Raw genomic sequence first — 21,302 nt, 5'->3', positions numbered from 1 at the left:
CCTAAGGGACAATAAGTTGTAAAGAAAATTTGAGAAATGTGTTTTTGCTGTACACATGGTGCAGTTTTGGGGTTACCTGCTGTCATCTTCGGGTTTTCAAATGGATCCAGAAAAAGTTCGAGAAGTATTGGACTGGGATCGACCCGAAAATCTGAAGGCTCTTATGCGGTTTTCAGGGTTCACCATTACCGAAAATGTATTCAGAATTATTCGACAATAGTAAAACCCTTAACTGACATGACTAAGAAAGAGACGGATGTCTCAGTGTGGTCTGATTCGGCGCTGTGAGCCTTCTCTGCGATTAAGAAATGCTTCTTTTCTGCCCCTATATTGGTGCAGCCGGATGTATCACAACCTTTCATTGTGGAAGTGGACGCGTCCGAGGTGGGGGTAGTTGCAATATTATGGCAAGGCCCGTCACCCATGTGCATTTTCCTCTAAAAAACTCTCTCCCGCTGAGAGAAATTATGATGTGGGTAATAGAGAGTTACTGGCCATTAAGTTGGTTTTTGAGGAGTGGTGTCATTGGTTGGAAGGGGCGATTCATCTGATCAAGGTGTTCACAGATCACAAAAATCTGGCTTACCTAGAGTCGGCCAAACAACTGAACCCGAGACAAGCCAGATGGTAATTGTTTTTCACCAGCTTCAATTTCACTGTCACATATTGTCCTGGGGCTAAGAACGTCAAGGCGGATGGCATGTCGCATAGTTTTCCTGGAGTCCCATACTGTCTAAAGGGGTGGTGACATACGCTCTTTACCCTGACCTTGAGATGAAGGTGTTAGAGGCTTAGGGAGATGCACTGGATTCATGTCACTCTGGGAAACTATTTGTGCCACTGAAATTGCGTCACAAGGTGCTTGAGGAACATCATTGTACGGTTCTTACGGGACACCCTGGAAGCAGATCCACTGCCAACCTCATATCTCGTAGATTCTGGTGGCCAGGGTGTCATAAGTGTGTTAAGGACTATGTGTCAGCCTGTACCATCTGTGCACGTGCTAGGTTCCGGATCTTTACTTCCGTTACCTATCCCGTCCAGACCATGGATTTTATCACTGGTCTACCAAAGTCTTCAGGAAAGACAGTTATTCTGGTGGTAGTTGATCGCTTTAGTAAAATGGTGCACTTTATTGCTTTACCGGGCCTACCTAATGCTAAAACACTTTCACAAGTATTTGTTAACAACATTGTGAAACTCTATGGCATTCCCTCTGACGTTCTGTACTCGACTAGGGATACAACTGTTCTTTTCTTCGGCTTTTCATTCTCAGTCGAACGGACAGACGGAGTGCACTAATCAGAGTTGGAGACTTACTTGAGATGTTTTGCATCTGAGAACCAGGAGGAGTGGTCTTCCTTTTTGTCTTTGGCAGAGTTTGCCATAAACAATCATAGTCAGGAGTCCACTGGTAAGTCACCGTTTATTGGGGCATATGGGTTATCATTGTCATCGATATGGTGAAAAATTCTAAATAATTTAAAGAATATGGGCAACAAGTATAAACGTATTGCTGACAGGAAACGTATGAATGGTCTGGACCTAAGTGTGGGTGATTCTGTGTGGTTGTCCACAAGAAACGTTAAGTTGAAAGCTTCTTGGAAGCTGGGTCCAAGATTTATCGGTCCATATAAGATCACTGCCATCAATAATCCTGTAGCTTGAACTTCCTGTAGCCTTGAAAATTCATAATGTGTTTCACAAATCTTTGTTGAAAAGATATGTTGAACAGATATGTTGAACCTTTGGTGCTGTCTTCCTTGCCACCTGCTCCTGTTATGGTGGACGGTAGTCTGGGAATTTCAGATCGCTAAGATAATCAACTCTCCGTGGATCTCTTCAGTATCTTGTCGACTGGAGGGTTATAGACCAGAAGAGAGGATGTGGGTATCGGCATCAGACGTGAATGCTAGAGATGGCCTTGCAGTTCGCCCGGCGGTCGTTTCACTGGGAACTTTGCTCGTTCGCGATTCGCCAAACATGCCAACATATGGCGATATTCGTACGCACCATATTCTTTTGCATAGCTCCAAACTTTGACCCATGACACATCCATCAGGCGGGACAGGACAGCCAATTGAGACGTTTCAGCACATGGACACACCCCAACCCTATAACAGAACCTGATCTGGCAGCCATTTTACATTATGTGTTTTTCCAGTGTAGGGAGAGGTTGCATTTTGGAGCAGGGTCAGTTAGGGACACCACACACTAGCTAATAGGGCCACAGAAGTCCTTTTAGCCCTTTAAGGACACGGCCATATTTCACCTTAAGGACCAGGCTATTTTTTTGCAAATCTGACCAGTGTCACTTTATGTGGTGATAACTTTAAAACACTTTGTGTCACGATACTGGTGCAACAGAACTGGAATCCGATGGCCAGGACTTAGGAGCAGAGTATATATAACACGGATGTAGCAGAACCCACGTTGTTGTGCTCCGCACGGGTGAGACAGAGTCTGTAGACGAGAACCGAGGTCAGGATAGCAGAAGTCAGGGCAGGCGGCAAGCTGGCAGGAAGGTAGACGAGCAGAAGGTCAGGGCAGGCAGCAAGCAGGTACGAAGGTCCAAGAACAGTCCGGGTCAGCAACAGGAGGTAGCAGAGAGAACCGCTAGGGCACAGAACACACGGAGGAGTGAGTTCCAGCAAGAGGATTGCAGACTAAAAGCCAAACACAATACTCTAGCAAAGACAGGAAGGTCTGGCCAGTTTAAAAAGGAACAGGAAGTGAGATGGCAACCAGGAAACACATAATCCACCATCTTGACTGAGGGCAAACTTCAGGGCAAAGTATATCAGGGTGGTTTCTGACAGGAACAGGAAGTGAGATGGCAACCAGGAAACACATAATCCACCATCTTGACTGAGGGCAAACTTGAGGGCAAAGTAAACTATATCATGATGGTTTCTGACATTACTCCCACCTCAACAGCGGCCTCTGGACGGGACCTGACTTGGTCTTCCAGGATGTGTTTGATGGAATTGTCTAATCATTCGAGGAGCATTGATGTTGTTTATTGGTTCCCAGGAATTTTCTTCAGATCCGTACCCCTGCCATTTGATAAGGTACTGTAGCTGATTCCTGAAAATCCTAGAGTCCAGAATCTCTTCTACCACAAACTGCTCCTGTCCATCTATCTCCAATGCTTCAGGAGGAGGAAGTGTACGTTCAGGAAACGGGGACTGGAGCACTGCACTGCAGCCTTGAGTAATGACACATGGAAGACAGGATGTATCCTCATGGATCGTGGGAGTTTAAGTCGAACGGCCACTGGGCTGATTATGCCCATGATTTTATAGGGTCCAATAAACTTCTGTCCCAGCTTCGGTGAGGGGACCTTAAGTTTTAAATTCCTCGTAGAAAGCCATACCTTGTCGCCCACTCTAAACATTGGTGCTGGTCTACGGAATTTATCAGCGGCCCTCTTATAATTCTCCTGAGCACTCTCTAAGGTCTCTCTTAGTAGTAGCAAATTTTGTTGAAGCTTGGAAATTCTTTCCGCCACTGCTGGTATAGGCGAAGTAACAGGAAATTTGGGGAGAATGTTCGGATGGTACCCGAGATTTGCAAAGAAGGGGGTCTGTCTGGTTGATGCATTTTGGGAATTATTGTAAGAAAATTCAGCCATTGGAAGAAGGTCAACCCAGTCATCCTGTAAGTGACAGATATAACATCGAAGGTATTGTTCCAAAGTCTGGTTTGTGCGTTCGGTCTGTCCATTAGACTGAGGGTGAAAGGCGGTTGATAGATTGATATTGATTTCTAAAGATGTGCAAAAACTGCGCCAAAACTTTGAAGTAAACTGTACTCCACGATCCGAGACAACTTCATCTGGCACCCCATGTAGACGAAACACATTTTGTATTATAAGGTCTGCAGTTTCTTTAGCAGATGGTAGGCCATTACATGCAATGAAGTGTGCAGCCTTAGTGAGACGGTCTACCACTACTAAGATTGTATTCTGTCCCTTGGATGTAGGTAGATCCACAATAAAGTCCATGGAAATGGAGCCCCAAGGACAGGAGGGGACCGGCAAAGGCTGTAGTAAACCTACTGGGAGGGAGCGTGGAGTCTTGCATCTAGCACAGATATCACATGACAGGACATATTTTTTCACATCCTGTCGAGAATTAGGCCACCAAAAGAAACGAGATAAGAATTCCTGAGTCTTCTGCACACCCCTGTGACCTGCGACCTTAGAGTCATGGACTAGTCTTAGAACCTTAAGTCTTATAACCTCGGGTATATATATCTGTTGTCCATGAGTCCATACCTTGTTTTTGTATATTAATTGCAGATCATCGGGAGGTTGCGCCAGGAGGGAGTCAGTGACATAGGCTTCTTTGATTTCTTCAAGTAGGTCCTTATTAAGGATTACCCCCATGAATCTAGACTCTGGAATGATGGTCTTAGGTGGAGTTGTAGATACAGCATCGTTGGAAAAGATTCTGGATAAGGCATCTGCCTTGCCATTCCGAGAACCCGGCCTGTATGAAATCACAAAGTTGAATTGGTTTAAAAAAAGAGTCCAGCGGGCCTGGCGAGGAGATAGACATTTTGCTGATCTAACAAACTCCAAGTTGCGATGGTCAGTGAGAACTATTATTGGCTGGGAGGCTCCTTGAAGGTGATGTCTCCATTCTTTAAAGGCTGCTATAATAGCCAGTAGTTCTTTGTTTCCCACGTCGTAATTCTTCTCAGCCGGAGATAGACGTTGGGAGAAGAAAGCGCAAGGGTGTAACAATCCTTTGTCTCCTGTTCTCTGTGATAAAATGGCTCCTATAGCAGAATCTGAAGCATCTACTTCCACGATGAACGCCAATTCCGGGTTGGGGTGAACCAATACAGGGGCTGTGGTGAACCTGGTCTTTAATAAACAAAAGGATTCTTGTGCTTCAGGTGACCAAACAAATTCCTTTTTCATTTTCCTGGTTAGTTGTGTAATTGGGGTGACTATTGTTGAAAATTTTTGATGAAGCGTCTGTAAAAATTGGCAAAGCCTATGAAGCGTTGGACCTCTTTTAAGTTACTGGGGACAGGCCAGTCCACTATTGCTCTAATTTTGTTGGGGTCCATGTGTAAGCCTTGGGGTGAAATTATGTAGCCGAGAAATTGGATTTCAGTTCGATGAAACTCACACTTTTCAAGTTTGATATATAATTTATTTTTCCGAAGACGTTCCAAAACGAGTCTTACATGTTGCTGATGTTCTTCTGTTGAGTTAGAGAAGATCAGAATGTCATCCAGATAGATGACTACAAATTGGTCCAGGAGATCCCTGAAAATGTCGTTGGCCAGGTGTTGAAAGGTGGCTGGAGCGTTGCAAAGACCAAAAGGCATGACAAGGTATTCGAAGTGTCCGTACCGTGATCTAAATGCTGTCTTCCATTCATCTCCCGATCTGATACGGACCAAGTTATAGGCGCCTCGTAGGTCCAACTTTGAGAAAATTTTGGCATGACGTACTCTCTCCAATAACTCTGGGATTAGTGGTAGGGGGTAGCGATTCTTAATTGTGATTTTATTAAGTTCGCGGTAGTCAATGCATGGTCTTAGAGACCCATCCTTCTTTTTGACAAAGAATATGGGAGCCCCTGCTGGTGAGGAGGAGGGACGGATAAACCCTTTAGCCAGATTCTCTTCTATATATTCTTTGAGGGCCTTCAGTTCCGGACCTGCCAAGGGGTAGATATTCCCGAAGGGGATGGAAGCACCAGGGAGCAATTCTATGGGACAGTCATAGGGTCGATGTGGGGGAAGTTTGTCTGCCTTTTGTTTATCACCAACGTCCATAAAATCCTGATATATGAGGGGTAGTTCCACCACCTTATCGTCCTGGGATGTGGCTTCCCCCCCTTGTTCTGACTGTTTTGTAGGCATAGCATCTTTCTCTGGAAACGTTATCTCTTTGGTCTCCCAGTTGATGTTAGGGTTCTGTGCCTGTAACCAGGGCAAGCCTAGGATAACAGGAAAATGAGGAGAGGAGATCAAAAGAAACGATAGAACTTCGTGATGTTGTGGTGTTATACAGATGTCGAGGGGTTCTGTTTCTTGATCTACAGGGCCCGAATTTAAAGGGGTACCATCTACCGTTTCCATAATCATAGGTGAGAGTTTTTTATGAATCTTTACCCCATGTCTCCTTGCAAAGGAATAGTCCATAAAATTGCCACCAGCCCCGGAATCCACCATCGCAGAGGTGGATATCCACTGGGAATTAATTGAAAATTTGATGGGGAGGAAACAATGAGAGTTTCTGTTATCCTTCTTAATACGAGGGGCCACTGAAGTGATGGAGCGGATGGTTGTTTCTTCCAATGATTCCGCTTCAGATGTCACAGAGTCTTCATCTGAGAGATCGGGGTCTGTAATGGCTGCCACCAGTTTTCGAGGACGTCTGGGACAATTAATCAGGAAGTGGTCGGCTCTTCCACAATACAGACATAAGTTCTCTCGGAGTCTATGTTCCTTGCGATCAATATTTTCACGTTTTAAGATGGAGTCTATTTGCATTGGTTCACTTTCTGGTTCCTTGTAGATTCTTTTTGGAACTTCTTTTGAAGTCTGGGCAGATGAAGAAAGTGCCTGCTTCGTAGTATAGTTCAGTGTGGCCCATCTTTCTTGCCGTCGTTCAGCTAGTCGTGTATCAACTCGGATGCAGTGGTTGATAAAGGCATCAAGCTCTAAGGGGGCTTCTGCACGGGCCAGCTCGTCCTTTAGGGAACTACACAGTCCTTTCTTGAAAAAAGATAATTTTGCTGCATCATTCCAGTTAGTGTCAACGGACCATCTTTTAAAGTCCATAGCATATTCCGTGACGGGACGTCTGCCCTGGCGCAAGGCTAGTAAGGCTGCCTCTGCTGTAGTACCTCGGTTAGGGTCACCGAACATCTGGCTCATGGCCCCAAGGAAATCCTCCAGATTGTTTAGTCGGGCATCCCCAGTTTCGATCAACGGACTCGCCCAGGCGATAGCCTTGTGTGTTAGTAGCATAATGATGCATAGCACTTTAGATCAATCAGTAGAAAACTGGGAGGAGTTTGCGTCAAAGTAGAGGCGACACTGATTGATAAACCCCCGGAATTTGTCGCGGTCTCCGCCAAATCGGAATGGAGGTAATTTAGGAGTTGATGTAGTAGATGGTGCAGGAGCTGCATTCTCCACCTGTGTTATGCGAGCAGCCAGTGCTTGCACTGTATCACGGAGTTCGTGGATCGTTTGTCCATAAAACTGCATGCTGGGGCCGGTCTGGCCCTCAAAGGCATCGTATTTCTTCTTTAAGGTTTGCAACTCCGCGTGCATACTAGATACCGCAGTCTGCAACTGCTTAATACGGGTCTCTGCCGCAGTCCCGGCGGAATCCATGGTGGCTAGAGTATTCTGTCACGATTATTGGTGCAACAGAACTGGAATCCGATGGCCAGGACTTAGGAGCAGAGTATATATAACACGGATGTAGCAGAACCCACGTTGTTGTGCTCCGCACGGGTGAGACAGAGTCTGTAGACGAGAACCGAGGTCAGGATAGCAGAAGTCAGGGCAGGCGGCAAGCTGGCAGGAAGGTAGACGAGCAGAAGGTCAGGGCAGGCAGCAAGCAGGTACGAAGGTCCAAGAACAGTCCGGGTCAGCAACAGGAGGTAGCAGAGAGAACCGCTAGGGCACAGAACACACGGAGGAGTGAGTTCCAGCAAGAGGATTGCAGACTAAAAGCCAAACACAATACTCTAGCAAAGACAGGAAGGTCTGGCCAGTTTAAAAAGGAACAGGAACAGGAAGTGAGATGGCAACCAGGAAACACATAATCCACCATCTTGACTGAGGGCAAACTTCAGGGCAAAGTAAACTATATCATGATGGTTTCTGACACTTTGACTTATCCAGGCCATTCTGAGATTGTTTTTTCCTCACACATTGTACTTCATGACACTGGTAAAATGGAGTAAAAAAAAATCCTTTTTGTTCATAAAAAATACCCAATTTACCAAAAATTTGGAAACATTTGCAAATTTTTAAGTTTCAATTTCTTTACTTCTATAATACATCGTAATACCTCCAAAAATAGTTATTAATTTACATTCCCCATATGTCTACTTTGTGTTTGGATAATTTTGTGAATGATATTTTATTTTTTGGGGATGTTACAAGGTTTAGAAGCAAATCTTCAAAAACCCACTTTTTAAGGACCAGTTCAGGTCTGAAGTCACTTTGTGAGGCTTACATAATAGTAACCACCCAAAAATGACCTCATTCTAGAAACTACACCCCTCAAGGTATTCAAAACTGATTTTACAAATGTTGTTAACCCTTTAGGTGTTCCACAAGAATTAATGGAATATAGAGATACAGTTTCAAAATTTAACTTTTTGGGCAGATTTTCCATTTTAATATTTTTTTTCCAGTTACAAAGCAAGGGTTAACAGCCAAAAAAACTCAATATTTATGGCCCTGATTCTGTAGTTTACAGAAACATCCCATATGTGGTCGTAAACTGCTGTACGGGCACACGGCAGGACACATAAGGAAAGGAATGCCATACGTTTTTTGGAAGACAAATTTTGCTGGACTGTTTTTTTGACACCATGTCCCATTTGAAGCCCCTCTGATGCAGAGTAGAAACTTCCAAAAATTGACCCCATTTTAGAAACTACGGAATAGGGTGGCAGTTTTGTTGGTACTAGTTTAGGGTACATATGATTTTTGGTTGCTCTTTATTACACTTTTTGTGAGGCAAGGCACCAAGAAATAGCTGTTTTGGCACCTTTTTTTGTTATTTACAACTTTCATCTGACACGTTAGATCATGTGGTATTTTTATAGAGCAGTTTGTCACGGATGCGGCGATATCTAATATGTATACTATTTTTTTATTTATGTAAGTTTTACACAATGATTTCATTTTTGAAACAAAAAAAATCATGTTTTAGTGTTTCCATAGTCTGAGAGCCCTTGTTTTTTCAGTTTTTGGGCGATTATCTTGGGTAGGGTATGATTTTTGCGGAATGAGATGACGGTTTGATTGGCACTATTTTGGCGTGCGTATTACTTTTTGATTGCTTGCTATTGCATGTTTTGTGATGTAAGGTGACAAAAAATGGCTTTTTTTTACACTGTCTATTATTATTTTTTTTACGGTATTCACCTGAGGGGTTATGTCATGTGATATTTTTATAGAGCATGTTATTACGGACGCGGCGATACCTAAAATGTGTACTTTTTTTTATTTATGTAAGTTTTACACAATAATATCATTTTTGAAACAAAAAAATAATAATGTTTTAGTCTGAGAGCCATAGTTTTTTCAGTTTTTGGGTGATTATCTTGGGTAGGGTATGATATTTGCGGGATGAGATGACGGTTTGATTGGCACTATTTTGGTGTGCGTATGACTTTTTGATCGCTTGCTATTACATTTTTTGTGATGTAAGGTGACAAAAAATTGTGTTACAGTGTTCACCTGAGGGGTTAGGTCATGTGATATGTTTATAGAGCCGGTCGATACGAACGCAGCAATACCTAATATGTCTATATTGTTGTTGTTTTTTCCCTATCTTTTTATTTATTTTTTTGAAACTTTTAATTTTGGGGGGGGGGGAAACTTTATTTTTTCAACTTTTTTTTCACTTTATTTTTTGTCCCACTTTAGGACTTCAACTTTTGGGGTCTGATCCCCTTTACAATGCATTCCAATACTTCTGTATTGGAATGCATTGGCTGTATGAGTATTACTCATACAGCTTCCGGCCTGTCAGATCCAGGGGGCTGGATCTCACAGGCTTGTCACCGGAAGGCAGCGCCGATGCCTAAGGAAGGTATCGCACTGCCTTCCATGCCATCAGGTTCCCCTTACAGCCACACGGGGACCCGATGGCACCTCCCAACGCAGCCGCAACCTCCAGTAAAAAATGCAAACCGCAGGTCTGAATTGATCACGGGACCCCTCCGCGCATTGATTCAAGGTGCCTGCTCAATGATTTAAGCAGGCACCTTGTTCCGATCACCGCCCACCGGGCCATGGTGATCAGAACTACACAGGACGTACAGGTACACCCTGTGTCCTTAAGTACCAGGACATCAGGGCGTATCTGTACGTCCTATGTCCCTAACAGGTTAAGGACTGGTATAAGTGTGCTATCAAAAGGTGTGATATAGAGGGGTGTGATATACTTATACTTTCCAACATAGAAATTATATTATAGTCTATTTGTATTGTGCAGCAGTTGTGTGCGGTTCTCCTGGGATACCGCAGCTGGATAGAGGGGCAAACGCTATTGGAGTAACTTATTGCAATGGGTGTGATATACCTGTTGCCCTCCAAAAGACTGCTTGAGGGCTGCCATATACCTTCTTCCACAAAATCCTGATTGAGGGGTGCTATATACCTGTTTCCGCCAAATACTGATTGAGGGGTGCTATATACCAGTTTACGCCAAATACTGATTGAGGGGTGCTATATACCTGTTTCCGCCAAATACTGATTGAGGGGTGCCATATACCTTCTTCCACCAAATACTGATTGAGGGCTGCGATACACCTGCTTCCACAAAATACTGGTTGAGGGGTGCTATATACCAGTTTCCGTCAAAATACTGATTGAGGGGTGCTATATACCTTCTTCCACAAAATACTGATTGAGGGGTGCTATTGCTATATACCTTCTTCCACTAAAAACTGATTGAGGACTGCGATACACCTGCTTCCACAAAATTCCGATTGAGGGGTGCCATATACCTGTTTCCGCCAAATACTGATTGAGGGCTGCGATACACCTTCTTCCACAAAATACTGATTGAGGGGTGCCATATACCTGTTTCTGCCAAATACTGATTAAGGGGTGCCATATACTTTATTCCACAAAATACTGATTGAGGGGTGCTATTGCTATATACCTTCCACCAAATACTGATTGAGGGCTGCGATACACCTTCTTCCACAAAATACTGATTGAGGGGTGCCATATACCTGTTTCCACCAAATACTGATTGAGGGGTGCTATATACCTGTTTCTGCCAAATACTGATTGAGGGGTGCCATATACCTTCTTCCACAAAATACAAATTGAGGGGTGCTATTGCTATATATCTTCTTCCACCAAATACTAATTGAGGGCTGCGATATACCGTCTTCCACAAATACTGCTCTTCTCTACAGACTTAGGCAGAGGGTCATTTAGAAAATGACAGGCAGAGATAGAGACAGACTGTTCCGCAGGGATGGTAGGGGTCGGGCAGGTACACCAGGCCGGAGCCTAAGTGGGAAGTTGGAGAAGGCTCGTGCAATAACTTCAATGGGCACACCGAGTTCGTTGAGTGGCTCACTTAGCCTTCAGCTTCTGCACCCTCCGCATCCTCTGTATCTGCACCCTGCACTCTGCTATGTGCACCCCCAAAGACACCACCACCACCATAGCCCCTCCACTTGAGTCAGAGGAATTATTTTCCCATCCATTTTCAGACCTTACTGATGCGCAGCCATTCTTGGCATTGGATGAGGAAGAGGAGGTAGCAACAGCCGCCACCCAGCGGTCTGACAACAGTACCCAGATCAGCCCAAGGAGAATGGTCCCCGCTGTTGCTGCCTACTCCAAGATCTCTTATGTCAGTGGTGGTGAAGGTAAAGATGATGACGTGTTGATGGACGTCACATGGGTGACCACGAGAGAGGAAGAGGAGGGGAGTTCAGAGGGAGAGACGGAGCAGCAGATAGGGAGGAGAAGGAGGAGAAGCAGGCAGAACTTGCAGTGCACAGGAGGCAAAAAGCGGACAAGGCACAAGGCATACTTCCGTGGCCCAAATGTTTGAGCGTAAAAAATGATGACGCCGGATAATCCTCTTGCCCAATGGCTAACCGCTGGCTTGTTGGAACTGCTAGCCCGCCAACTACTGCCATATAAATTGGTGGACTTGGAGGCCTTTAGAAAATTTGTGGCCATTAGAACACCGCAATGGAAGGTCTCCGGAAGGAAATATTTCTCCCAGAGGGGCATCATTGAAACTATATGGCCACGTTCAGAGGCAAGTTAAGATATCTCTGGCACACAGTGTCGGTGCCAAGATACATTTGACCCCAGACACATGGTCTAGCAAACTCAGGCAGGGAAGGTACATAACTTTTACTGCCCACTGGGTGAACCTTCTGACGGCCATCAAGCATGTAACCCGTGGCACCTGTGTGGATTTGGTGTTACTGGCATGGATTGCATGCAGGCCTGCCTCTTCTTCTCCTCCTTTTCCTACTCCATCCTCTGTCTCCAACTCGGCTTACTCTTCCTTTTCCACTGCTCCCGCCTCTTCCGCTGCACCCCCCCAAGCTCCCCAGAACCTATTCGACGTGCCAGGTGAGACGTTGCCATGCTGTTGTGCCTGGAAGCCAAGAGCTACACTGGTCCTGTACTCCTTTCAGCTCTGGCTAACCCCGCTCAATTTGACAGTTGGTAAAGTGGTGTTCATGGCACACGTCCTGAACTTAGTCGTGCAGCGATTCGTTACTAAATGCCCCAGGGTCCAGGACATCTTGCGGCAGGCCAGGAAACTCTCTGGCTATTTTTAGAAGATCTTACATGGCCATGGCTTGCCTTGCTGACGTTAAGTGGCGACACCACTTGCCCGTCAGACATCTGATTTCTGACTGCCTGACGCGCTGGAGCTCCACCTTGTATATACTTGACATGCCGTTAACGACTACCTGTACGAACTCCGCGGCAGAACAGGTTCTGGGGAGCTTGGCTTCTTTTCACTGCGCCAGTGGCTGCTCAACGCATGCAGACTTCTGCGGCCATTTGATGAGATCACCAAATTGGTCAGTCGCAGCCAGGGTGCCATCAGTGACATCATACCTTATGCCTTCTTTCTGAAGCATGCATTGCGTCGTGTCATTGATCAAGCCATCGAGGAGCAGGATCTGGAAGATGATGTCCATCTGAGACAAGTCAGCAGGAGTCTTAAGAGGAGTCAGAGGAGGATGGTGGCTGGGGGGAGGAGGAGGAGCAAGAAGATCAGGCTTTAAACTTTTTGGGGATCCCTGGTGTTGTCCGTAGATGGGGGGAGGAGACCGAGGACGACATTCTCCTGTGCGATGTGCAGGAGCCAGGGCGCTCGCCTATTTCCAATTTAGTGCAAATGGGGGCCTTCATGCTCCAGTGTTTGAAGGGGGACCCTCATATAAAAAGCATAAAGGTCAAGGACCTGAACTGGGTGGCAACGTACTTAGACCCCCGGTACAAACACAAAATGGCGGACATGTTACCAGCATCACAGAGGGCTGTCAGAATGCAGCATTTCCAGGCCTTGCTGTGAGAGATTCTGCTGTTGCGGGCACTGGCAGAGGAATTTCCACCCACAGCGAAACAGGTGTGGGTACCAATCCTACTGCGCCTGCAAAAAGAGGACAGTTTGAAGATGTGTTGGTCACTTCGGATATGAGATCATTCTTGCAACCAACCCATCGACAGCTGTCCTCCGGATCCAGCCTCAGGGAACGCCTAGACCGACAGGTGTCCAACTACATCGAGATAACGGCCGATGTGGATGCTCTGAGAAGCGAGGAACCCCTTGACTACCGGGTGTGCAGGCTTGACATGTGGCCAGAGGTGGCAAAATTCGTCGAGTGTCCTGTCTGAAAGGACGTTCAGCGCAGCAGGGGGGATCGTGACCGATAAGCACACTCGCCTAGCTCACGACTACCTGTGGTGTGGACTACCTTACATTTTTAAAAATGAATGAGGCATGGATCTCGGAGTAATTCAACACCTGTGATGACCACGTGTAATTGATTTTCCTCATGCCAGCCCACACATATCCGCCACCACTCAGAACAAAGAATGGTCCTTACCTTATGTATATACAGCAGCATAAAAGGCCTTTTAGGTCAGGTGAATGGCAAATTTTTGGGGCCTGTACTGGCCGACAGTTACATATTTATCCTGTGACCACCTAATGTACCTCCAGCCACAGAATCCAAAGTTCTTTGCTGTCAGGTGAATGCCTATTGCCTAATTTTTGGGGCTTGTACTGGCTGACAGTTACATATGTATCGTGTGACCGCCTAATGTACCTCCAGCCACAGAATCCAAAGTTATTTGCTGTCAGGTGAATGCCTATTGCCTAATTTTTGGGGCCTGTACTGGCCGACCGTTACATTTTTATCCTGTGACCACCTAATGTACCTCCAGCCACAGAATCCAAAGTTCTTTGCTGTCAGGTGAATGCCTATTGGCTAATTTTTGGGGCCTATACTGGCCGACAGTTACAGATTTATCCTGTGACCATGTAATGTACTTCCAGACACAGAATCCAAAGTTCTTTGCTGTCAGGTGAATGCCTATTGGCTAATTTTTGGGGCCTGTACTGGCCGACAGTTACATTTTTATCCTGTGACCGCCTAATGTACCTCCAGCCACAGAATCCAAAGTTATTTGCTGTCAGGTGAATGCCTATTGCCTAATTTTTGGGTCCTGTACTGGCTGACAGTTAAATTTTTATCCTGTGACAGCCTAATGTACCTCCAGCCACAGAATCCAAAGTTCTTTGCTGTCAGGTGAATGCCTATTGGCTAATTTTTGAGGCCTGTACTGGCCGACAGTTACATTTTTTATCTCTAGCCACATAATCTCACTCCTCTGCCTCTCATTATGTTGGCGTATGAACCACATTTACCATAAGGACCTTCTAGTATCACAGGGTCATGTGACTGTGCCACCCACCCCGTACTGTGACCCCTTATACCCTGCATTGTGCCCTCTTACCACACCCTGTGCAGCGCCCCTAGTCATTCCCTGTACTGTGCCCTCTTATCTGATTACAGTATGGCGGTGTTATCAGGTCACTGTACAGAGTTGTTATCCGGTTAATGGCGGTGGTATTCAATAACTGGATGGCCATAACTGTATCCCTTTCACTGCCCATGCCATCCTTTTTTAGACCTGGCATGAGCAGGAAAAATATGCAGATTGCGGTGCTAAGGACCTTTGCGTCACAATCTGTGTCAGAAATACGCCTAACATAGACGTATTTCTATATAATAAATGACCACCTAATTGTATTATTATTCAGGGGTAGGGATAATATCTTTATATTATATAGATTCTAGTGTATTCTACTGTGCCCTGTATTTCCCAGTAGAAAATGATCCTTGGGAAGCACAATCCTCATCCCTGACCACCAGGACCAGGTAGCGCTCTGTCAGTACATTGCGGCCTCCCCTCTCCGCCACGCTACCCGCTGTGTACTGGTGCTTATTCTGACGCTAGGGCTGGGTTCACATCCTATTTTTGCCATCCATTTCATGCATACCAAAAATGTATGCGTTAACAGATGCCTCAGACTGATGTGGCGTCTGTTCACCATACAGTTCCATTGTAGAAAAAAAATTTACTTTAACGTATGCCTTTTTTTAAATGGACTTTGCAGGATACAAAACCGTGGAGTGCTGCACATTTGTATACATCAAACCAATAGGAAATAAAAATGTCTAGGCTGCAGCAGGGCACATATTTGAGAGTTTCCCTTTAAGACACGTAAAAATGGCCCCTGATTAAAATACATATTTTTTGTGGGAATTTTTGTCAATGATTTCCCTCTGGTCCCTCACTGTCCATGTTGTGGGACTATTTGTGTACTTCTAGTAAGTGTTTGCTGGCTGCAAATATGACCTGAAGGTTTTTCAGGTTAGCCTTACATTAAAGTGAATGGGGCCCGCCACGAACCCGTGGTTCGCGAACATTTGACTGCGAACGCGCGTTTGCGAATCGTCCTGGCCAATGTTCATCCATCACCATCACTAGTGAATGCCAGTCACTTGGTGAAAGCCTTTCACAGGTCTCACTCGCATAAGGTCGGTCCTGGGTGCCCGGACGTCTCCCGTAGAAGGGGGGGGTACTGTCATGAACACTCCCATGACAGGTGCTAGGAGGTCAGAGAGACTGGCAACACGTGGGTTAATCTGACTGGTTCCTTGTGGATCATTTGTGTCTGTGTTGTTTTGGTCATGACCACACCTCTTGCAGATGTTGTTGGTTTGGTCATTTAACTTCCCATATTTATTACTGCTTACCCCTTCTGGGGGTGCGGTTTATAGCTTCAGTTTCTGGACTTTGGGCTAGCTGGTTGTTGGATCTTGGTTGAGCTCCTGGCGCTGCCTTTGCTCCATGTGAATTTAAGTGTCCTCTTCACTATTTGTATTTTGTTTGTTGTATTTCCCTGTCCTTTGTATCTAGGCCTGAGGGAGACTCCTGTTCATCCTTCTGGTGGAGGAATAGGTTGTCTCAAGTCCTGTCACTATACCAGGGCCCTACTTCCCTGTGTTAGGGCTCTAGGTTCCTGTGTATGAACATTCCTACCATCGAGGTCAGTTCATACTTATAGGTAGTCATGACTTGGATTAGGGTTCTTCTAGGAGGTGACCTTCTCCTTTTCCCTAGTTTCCAGGCCTAGTTCCTGTCCCTTTTTCTTCTGTGCTCGGTGTGGTGTTTCCCACTCACACTGCATACGTAACATTGGCTTTTTTGCTGCAATTCTTCTTTGAAAACTACTTTTGGCCAGTAAGTACCTGTACCTGGTTCCCACTGGTTTCTGCAAATTCTGAGATGATGGCACTGCTTCCAATTTTAAATGGATGTGAGCATGATGTGTCTTTCATCTGCTGCACTAAGTTTGCAGCCAAGTTCCTTCAAAAATACTAATTTGATTTAGATTTCTCTTTTGTTCATTCACTTTGTATTTTGCTAATTGATATAAATAAATTATTCATACTTCCTGTTACAGACAGTGGGTGTAGAACCAGTTCGCCCACTAAACAGTTTGACTTTGGGCTAGACCTAAGGGCGTTATCTTGGCAGTCACCATGTTTTCACTCTAACCCCTGTACATTGATCTGGTCATCAAAGCAGAGAAGCGACCATGCTGCTGACTCTTGGATTAGTCCCAGTGTGGTTAGTTGCTGGTGGTTGTCTGCCCTTGAGGGTCAGAGACACCGGTGTGAGGCACCGAGAGGGCAGGCAATATTTGTAGTTAGGAAACAAACAGAGGTCATGGTAGATGGTAGGCAGATGGTCATGGAGATGCGCAAATCTATGAAACTAGTCTGAGATACTACTGACCCATTATTAGTAAGGCCTCTGAATATCAACATCCTTCACATTACTCATCCAACAGGATTCCTTTTCATGAACTATCTATATGGGAAACCTTATAGGAGATAATTTATCTCAAATATACTCCATATTTTTTTTATTATAATCTTACTGTTTATTACAATCTTACTACTGTTTTAACATCTTCCTCATATATCACATGGACCCTGCCACCAAGTATATGGCAGAGTCACATGCATATATAGTCCTCACGTTGTACATATGGAAACACACTAATTGGATCCATCTCGCATCTTACTAGTCTCCAGGACACCTTAATGATCCCTCCCCTATAAATAGGAAGGTGATCAGTAATACTGTCCACCACTGATAAAGGTGCAAGAGTGCACCGAAATGCGTTTGGTTACATTAGAGACAGTATTTTTGCCCACAATGGTCTAACAGTTAAGGACTTCTATAAAGAAAGTTTGCATTACATATCTATCTAACAGAGCCGGCCGCAAACAGCTAACGTAACTGCCCAGCTGACCGCAGCAACACAGACATTCTTCCGGTCACGTGGGACGCCATCTCCCATACCACGTGGGACGTAGCTAGAGACGCCAGGAGCCCAGGACGCCGCAGCGGAGAGAGACGTCGAGGGAGCATCGAGGCATCGAGACACGTGCGCACCAACACTACTCAGGACCGGATCATCGCCCGTACCCACCAAGGTACCGCCAGCACAGAACACTGACTACCACCACTTGAGACCCACAACTAATGGGGTAAGACCATTCCAGAACTTATGCGGCTGCTATTACTGTATCCAGGATACAAAAGAAGGACACTAACATTCAAGATAAGAACAGCATATTTTACTCACGTCTTTTTTACCTTTTTTTTATATACTGTGCACATTTATGTATTATTACTTTTAGAAAGACCTTTATACAGACTGATCACCTGTATAAGTGGGCAACCTGCACCATATAGTGGTATATATACAGTATATTTTATCTGATTACCATATCTCAACACCACATGAGTTTGTGGTAATGGTACCACTCAGTTGAATTTACCAAGACCCACTTGTGGTTTTATTCACCACTTAGTGGTGTATATATTTTATATTTCATTATTAAATAACCTTTTATATACTTAACCTGCATCGACCCATATCTTTCTACTATCTATATACCCAGTCATCTGAGTGCCCTCCACCCCATTAATTCTCTAGTCTGAGATAAAAGTTAATACAGGGCTAAGGTCAAGTCAGGTCAAAACCTGTAAACAGGCATAGGTTGGTACACAGGCAGACAAACAGAACAGCAGTTCGCCAGTTGGAACAAGCAGGCTAGCTTAACTAAAGCTCAGGCATCTTCCCCTAGAGCAAGGTGCCTAAACTACCCTGAAGTCACCAGTCATTGACTGGGGAAAACTAGGGCCCATGTCCTAGCCATTTAAGAGCCAGAGAGTGCATGTGCCCTTTAAGCAGAGCTGGGAGGCCTAGGAGGGAAGCAGCCTGCAGCAGGGAAAACAACATAGGATGACGGCAGTCGGGTCCGATACTTGTGGGCAAAGGAAAGCAAGTGGTTCTGGACTGCTGGCACAGGAGACACTGGGTGAGTGACGTGATGCCCATACCTGCTTGGGGGAGCAGGGCAGTGCCAGCAAAAACACATCCATTTTTTAAAGCATTTTTACTTTGCAGCATGTTTTCCACACCTGCCTAAAACTTTTGAACAGTACTGTAGATGAAAAGATTAGAGATGATTGTTTTAGAGACACGTACCATGAGAAGAAGTATGCACAGTTTTTATTAAAAACTCAGTTCAGTTGTATAGGAATCAGTGCTTATTGGGTATATAATCCATTGTTATAACGCTAATTGATGATAATATTTTCCCAGGATAAAAATATTTTTAATTTTGCTTCCAAAAAGACAAAAAGCAAGCAGAATTCAAGTAACTGTGAGGAAGGTGAAAAAATATTCAGCAGACGGTATTATTATAGCTGTGAACAAGGTGCATTGGGTGGAAGGTTACGCAAGGTTATAAAGAGGGTATGACTATAGGTAAAACCATCACATTACCACATTTTTGAGTGCACATATTTTCTCAAGTGTCAAAAAAGAAAGAAATAAAGAAACATGAAAAGGATGAGCTAAAAATATTAAATATAGTATAAGCTTAACAATAAGGTTACTTGATCTTACCCCCATAGAGAAGGTTTTCTGCATTCTTGACCGTAATTTCTAAGGGAAAAGATCAACACAACATTAAAGAACATGTTCTCATTTTTCAGGATATAAAGTACAACAGAACTATACATAGGATAGACCTAATCTCTGCGACCTTACCTCCAACACCTAGCAATCAGGAGAGGCCAAAAAGGTTAAAGTTCTATATAAACCATTTAAACTGGACATAAAAATAAGATTAAAGTCATCAAATCTACCAATTCTGAAGAGATTGGTCAATAATTTAATGAGTATAGGGGCATTCCAGTTGTACCCCAACCAGAGCGTAACTCCAAAGGGGGGGGGGGATGGGGGGTTAGGGGAACCAGGCAGAAATTGTCTCACACCAAAAATCAATTGTCAACAAAGCCAACAACATAATCCGATATTATTAAATTAATCCTACCCACTCCCAGAACCACGCACTACGACATGGGCAGGTTAAGGTGCAATGTAGCTCCGTAATGTGAATCGCTTGCTGCCCTAGCGAACACCCAGGAGAACTATGACTGTCTAATGACTGCTGGAGCCAGAAGTAAACACATAAGTGGAAGCTGAGTGCTTTAGGTTTACAATAAGGTACCATACTTCCTGTATAAACTGTGTACATAAAGTTCCATATTTGTCCCACATAGAGCCTCGTAACAACAAAATAGAGCCATATTTTGCATTAATACTGAACTGTTCCCAAACAGCACCATAAATTGCCATATTGTGTCCACATACAGCCAAAGAGTGCCCACAAAAGCAACCAGTAATCACAATATTTTGCTTACACAGAGCCCAGAGAGTGCAATGCCATGCTTAAAATAGAAATAGTAGCTTTTACTGTCTGAAATTAATGTAATCATTATTTTTTATATATTTAGCATATGTAACGCCCCAGAGTAGGTTTTTATATTGTTTCTTTTATATTCCAGTTTTTTGTTATTGGTGTGGGAGACCAATTCTGACTTCCGCTATGGGGCCCATGATTTCCATGTATGAACCAACCCCCAACAACAGATATTGGGGAGTGGGTGGTGGGATTAAGCCTAATTTTAATATGCCTAATAGTTTACTGTAAGAAATTACTCTAACTTACCTCTCCCCATTGAAATAAACCTATGGGAGTAAGGGACTGTCAGCTTACCGGTAATATGTGTTTGGCTGATAACTTTTTTAATATGATAGGCCGCTTTTAGACATTTATTGCACATCCTATCCCAGGGGTATAGCTAAGGGAAAGCTTGCAGCATTGGCCCCAAGTGCTGAGTTCAGGAGAACACCAATAAGCTACTCTACCGTGGCCAGGGTTTCCAGATACAGGGCTAAAGTTTTGTATCTCAGTGCAGAACATTTGTGATACTGTCCAAACAAGATTAAATGCAATTTTTCAATCATTTATTTGGTGAGATTTAATCTAGATACCTCACAAGGAAATTAATTATCCATAGATACACAATATAACAAAGCATGTGTGGGAAAACCTAAAAGTAATCAAAACCATGCATAGATAAATACAATTTTATTAATCAATACAACAATGAGTAAAAAATGCAGGGAGTGTTGAACAGTAGAGAAAACAGGCAAACCCCAAAGCAGAGGTAATATGTGGTAATGAATAGTTCATAGGTATATAACCATAACTTGAGACATATTGTATCACCAGTTAATCCAACACAGAAAGTACTGATCAATGAGATAAAATACAGTAACAGTAGAGTGGGGAGATCAGGTATTAATAGTGGGGTGACAATGAACATAAATCATCTACCAAATTAATTGATCATCCCTTATCCCAGGAAACATTTCCCTTTGCAACTCAATGTGAACAGCAAAATTCACTGTGTGGAAAAACTGGGTAGCAGAGTATATGTGGTGGCATGACCGATACCAAACACAGCCGACAACCAACCACACCCTGAGCATAACTACAATAGGAAAAATACCTGTAATAATAAATACCAACCAATTTGGGGAGAGCCGAAAGCCTGACGTACTTTTGGCA

At 44.2% G+C, this 21,302-nt stretch overlaps 1 protein-coding gene across 1 annotated transcript in view; it reads right to left on the bottom strand.

Annotated features, from left to right (window-relative positions):
• LOC122944954 (transmembrane protease serine 11G-like) overlaps window positions 1–21,302 on the bottom strand; it is a 103,491-nt gene that overhangs the window by 44,689 nt on the left and 37,500 nt on the right. Inside the window, exon 6 of the mRNA XM_044303719.1 lies at window positions 19,289–19,327. Within this exon, the coding sequence (XP_044159654.1) occupies window positions 19,289–19,327 (39 nt within the window). The remainder of the gene's footprint in view (window positions 1–19,288; window positions 19,328–21,302) is intronic.

The sequence above is a fragment of the Bufo gargarizans genome, chromosome 1 (assembly GCF_014858855.1).
Source record: "Bufo gargarizans isolate SCDJY-AF-19 chromosome 1, ASM1485885v1, whole genome shotgun sequence".
NCBI lineage: Eukaryota > Metazoa > Chordata > Amphibia > Anura > Bufonidae > Bufo > Bufo gargarizans.
This window is presented reverse-complemented; position numbering and strand designations above follow the sequence as displayed.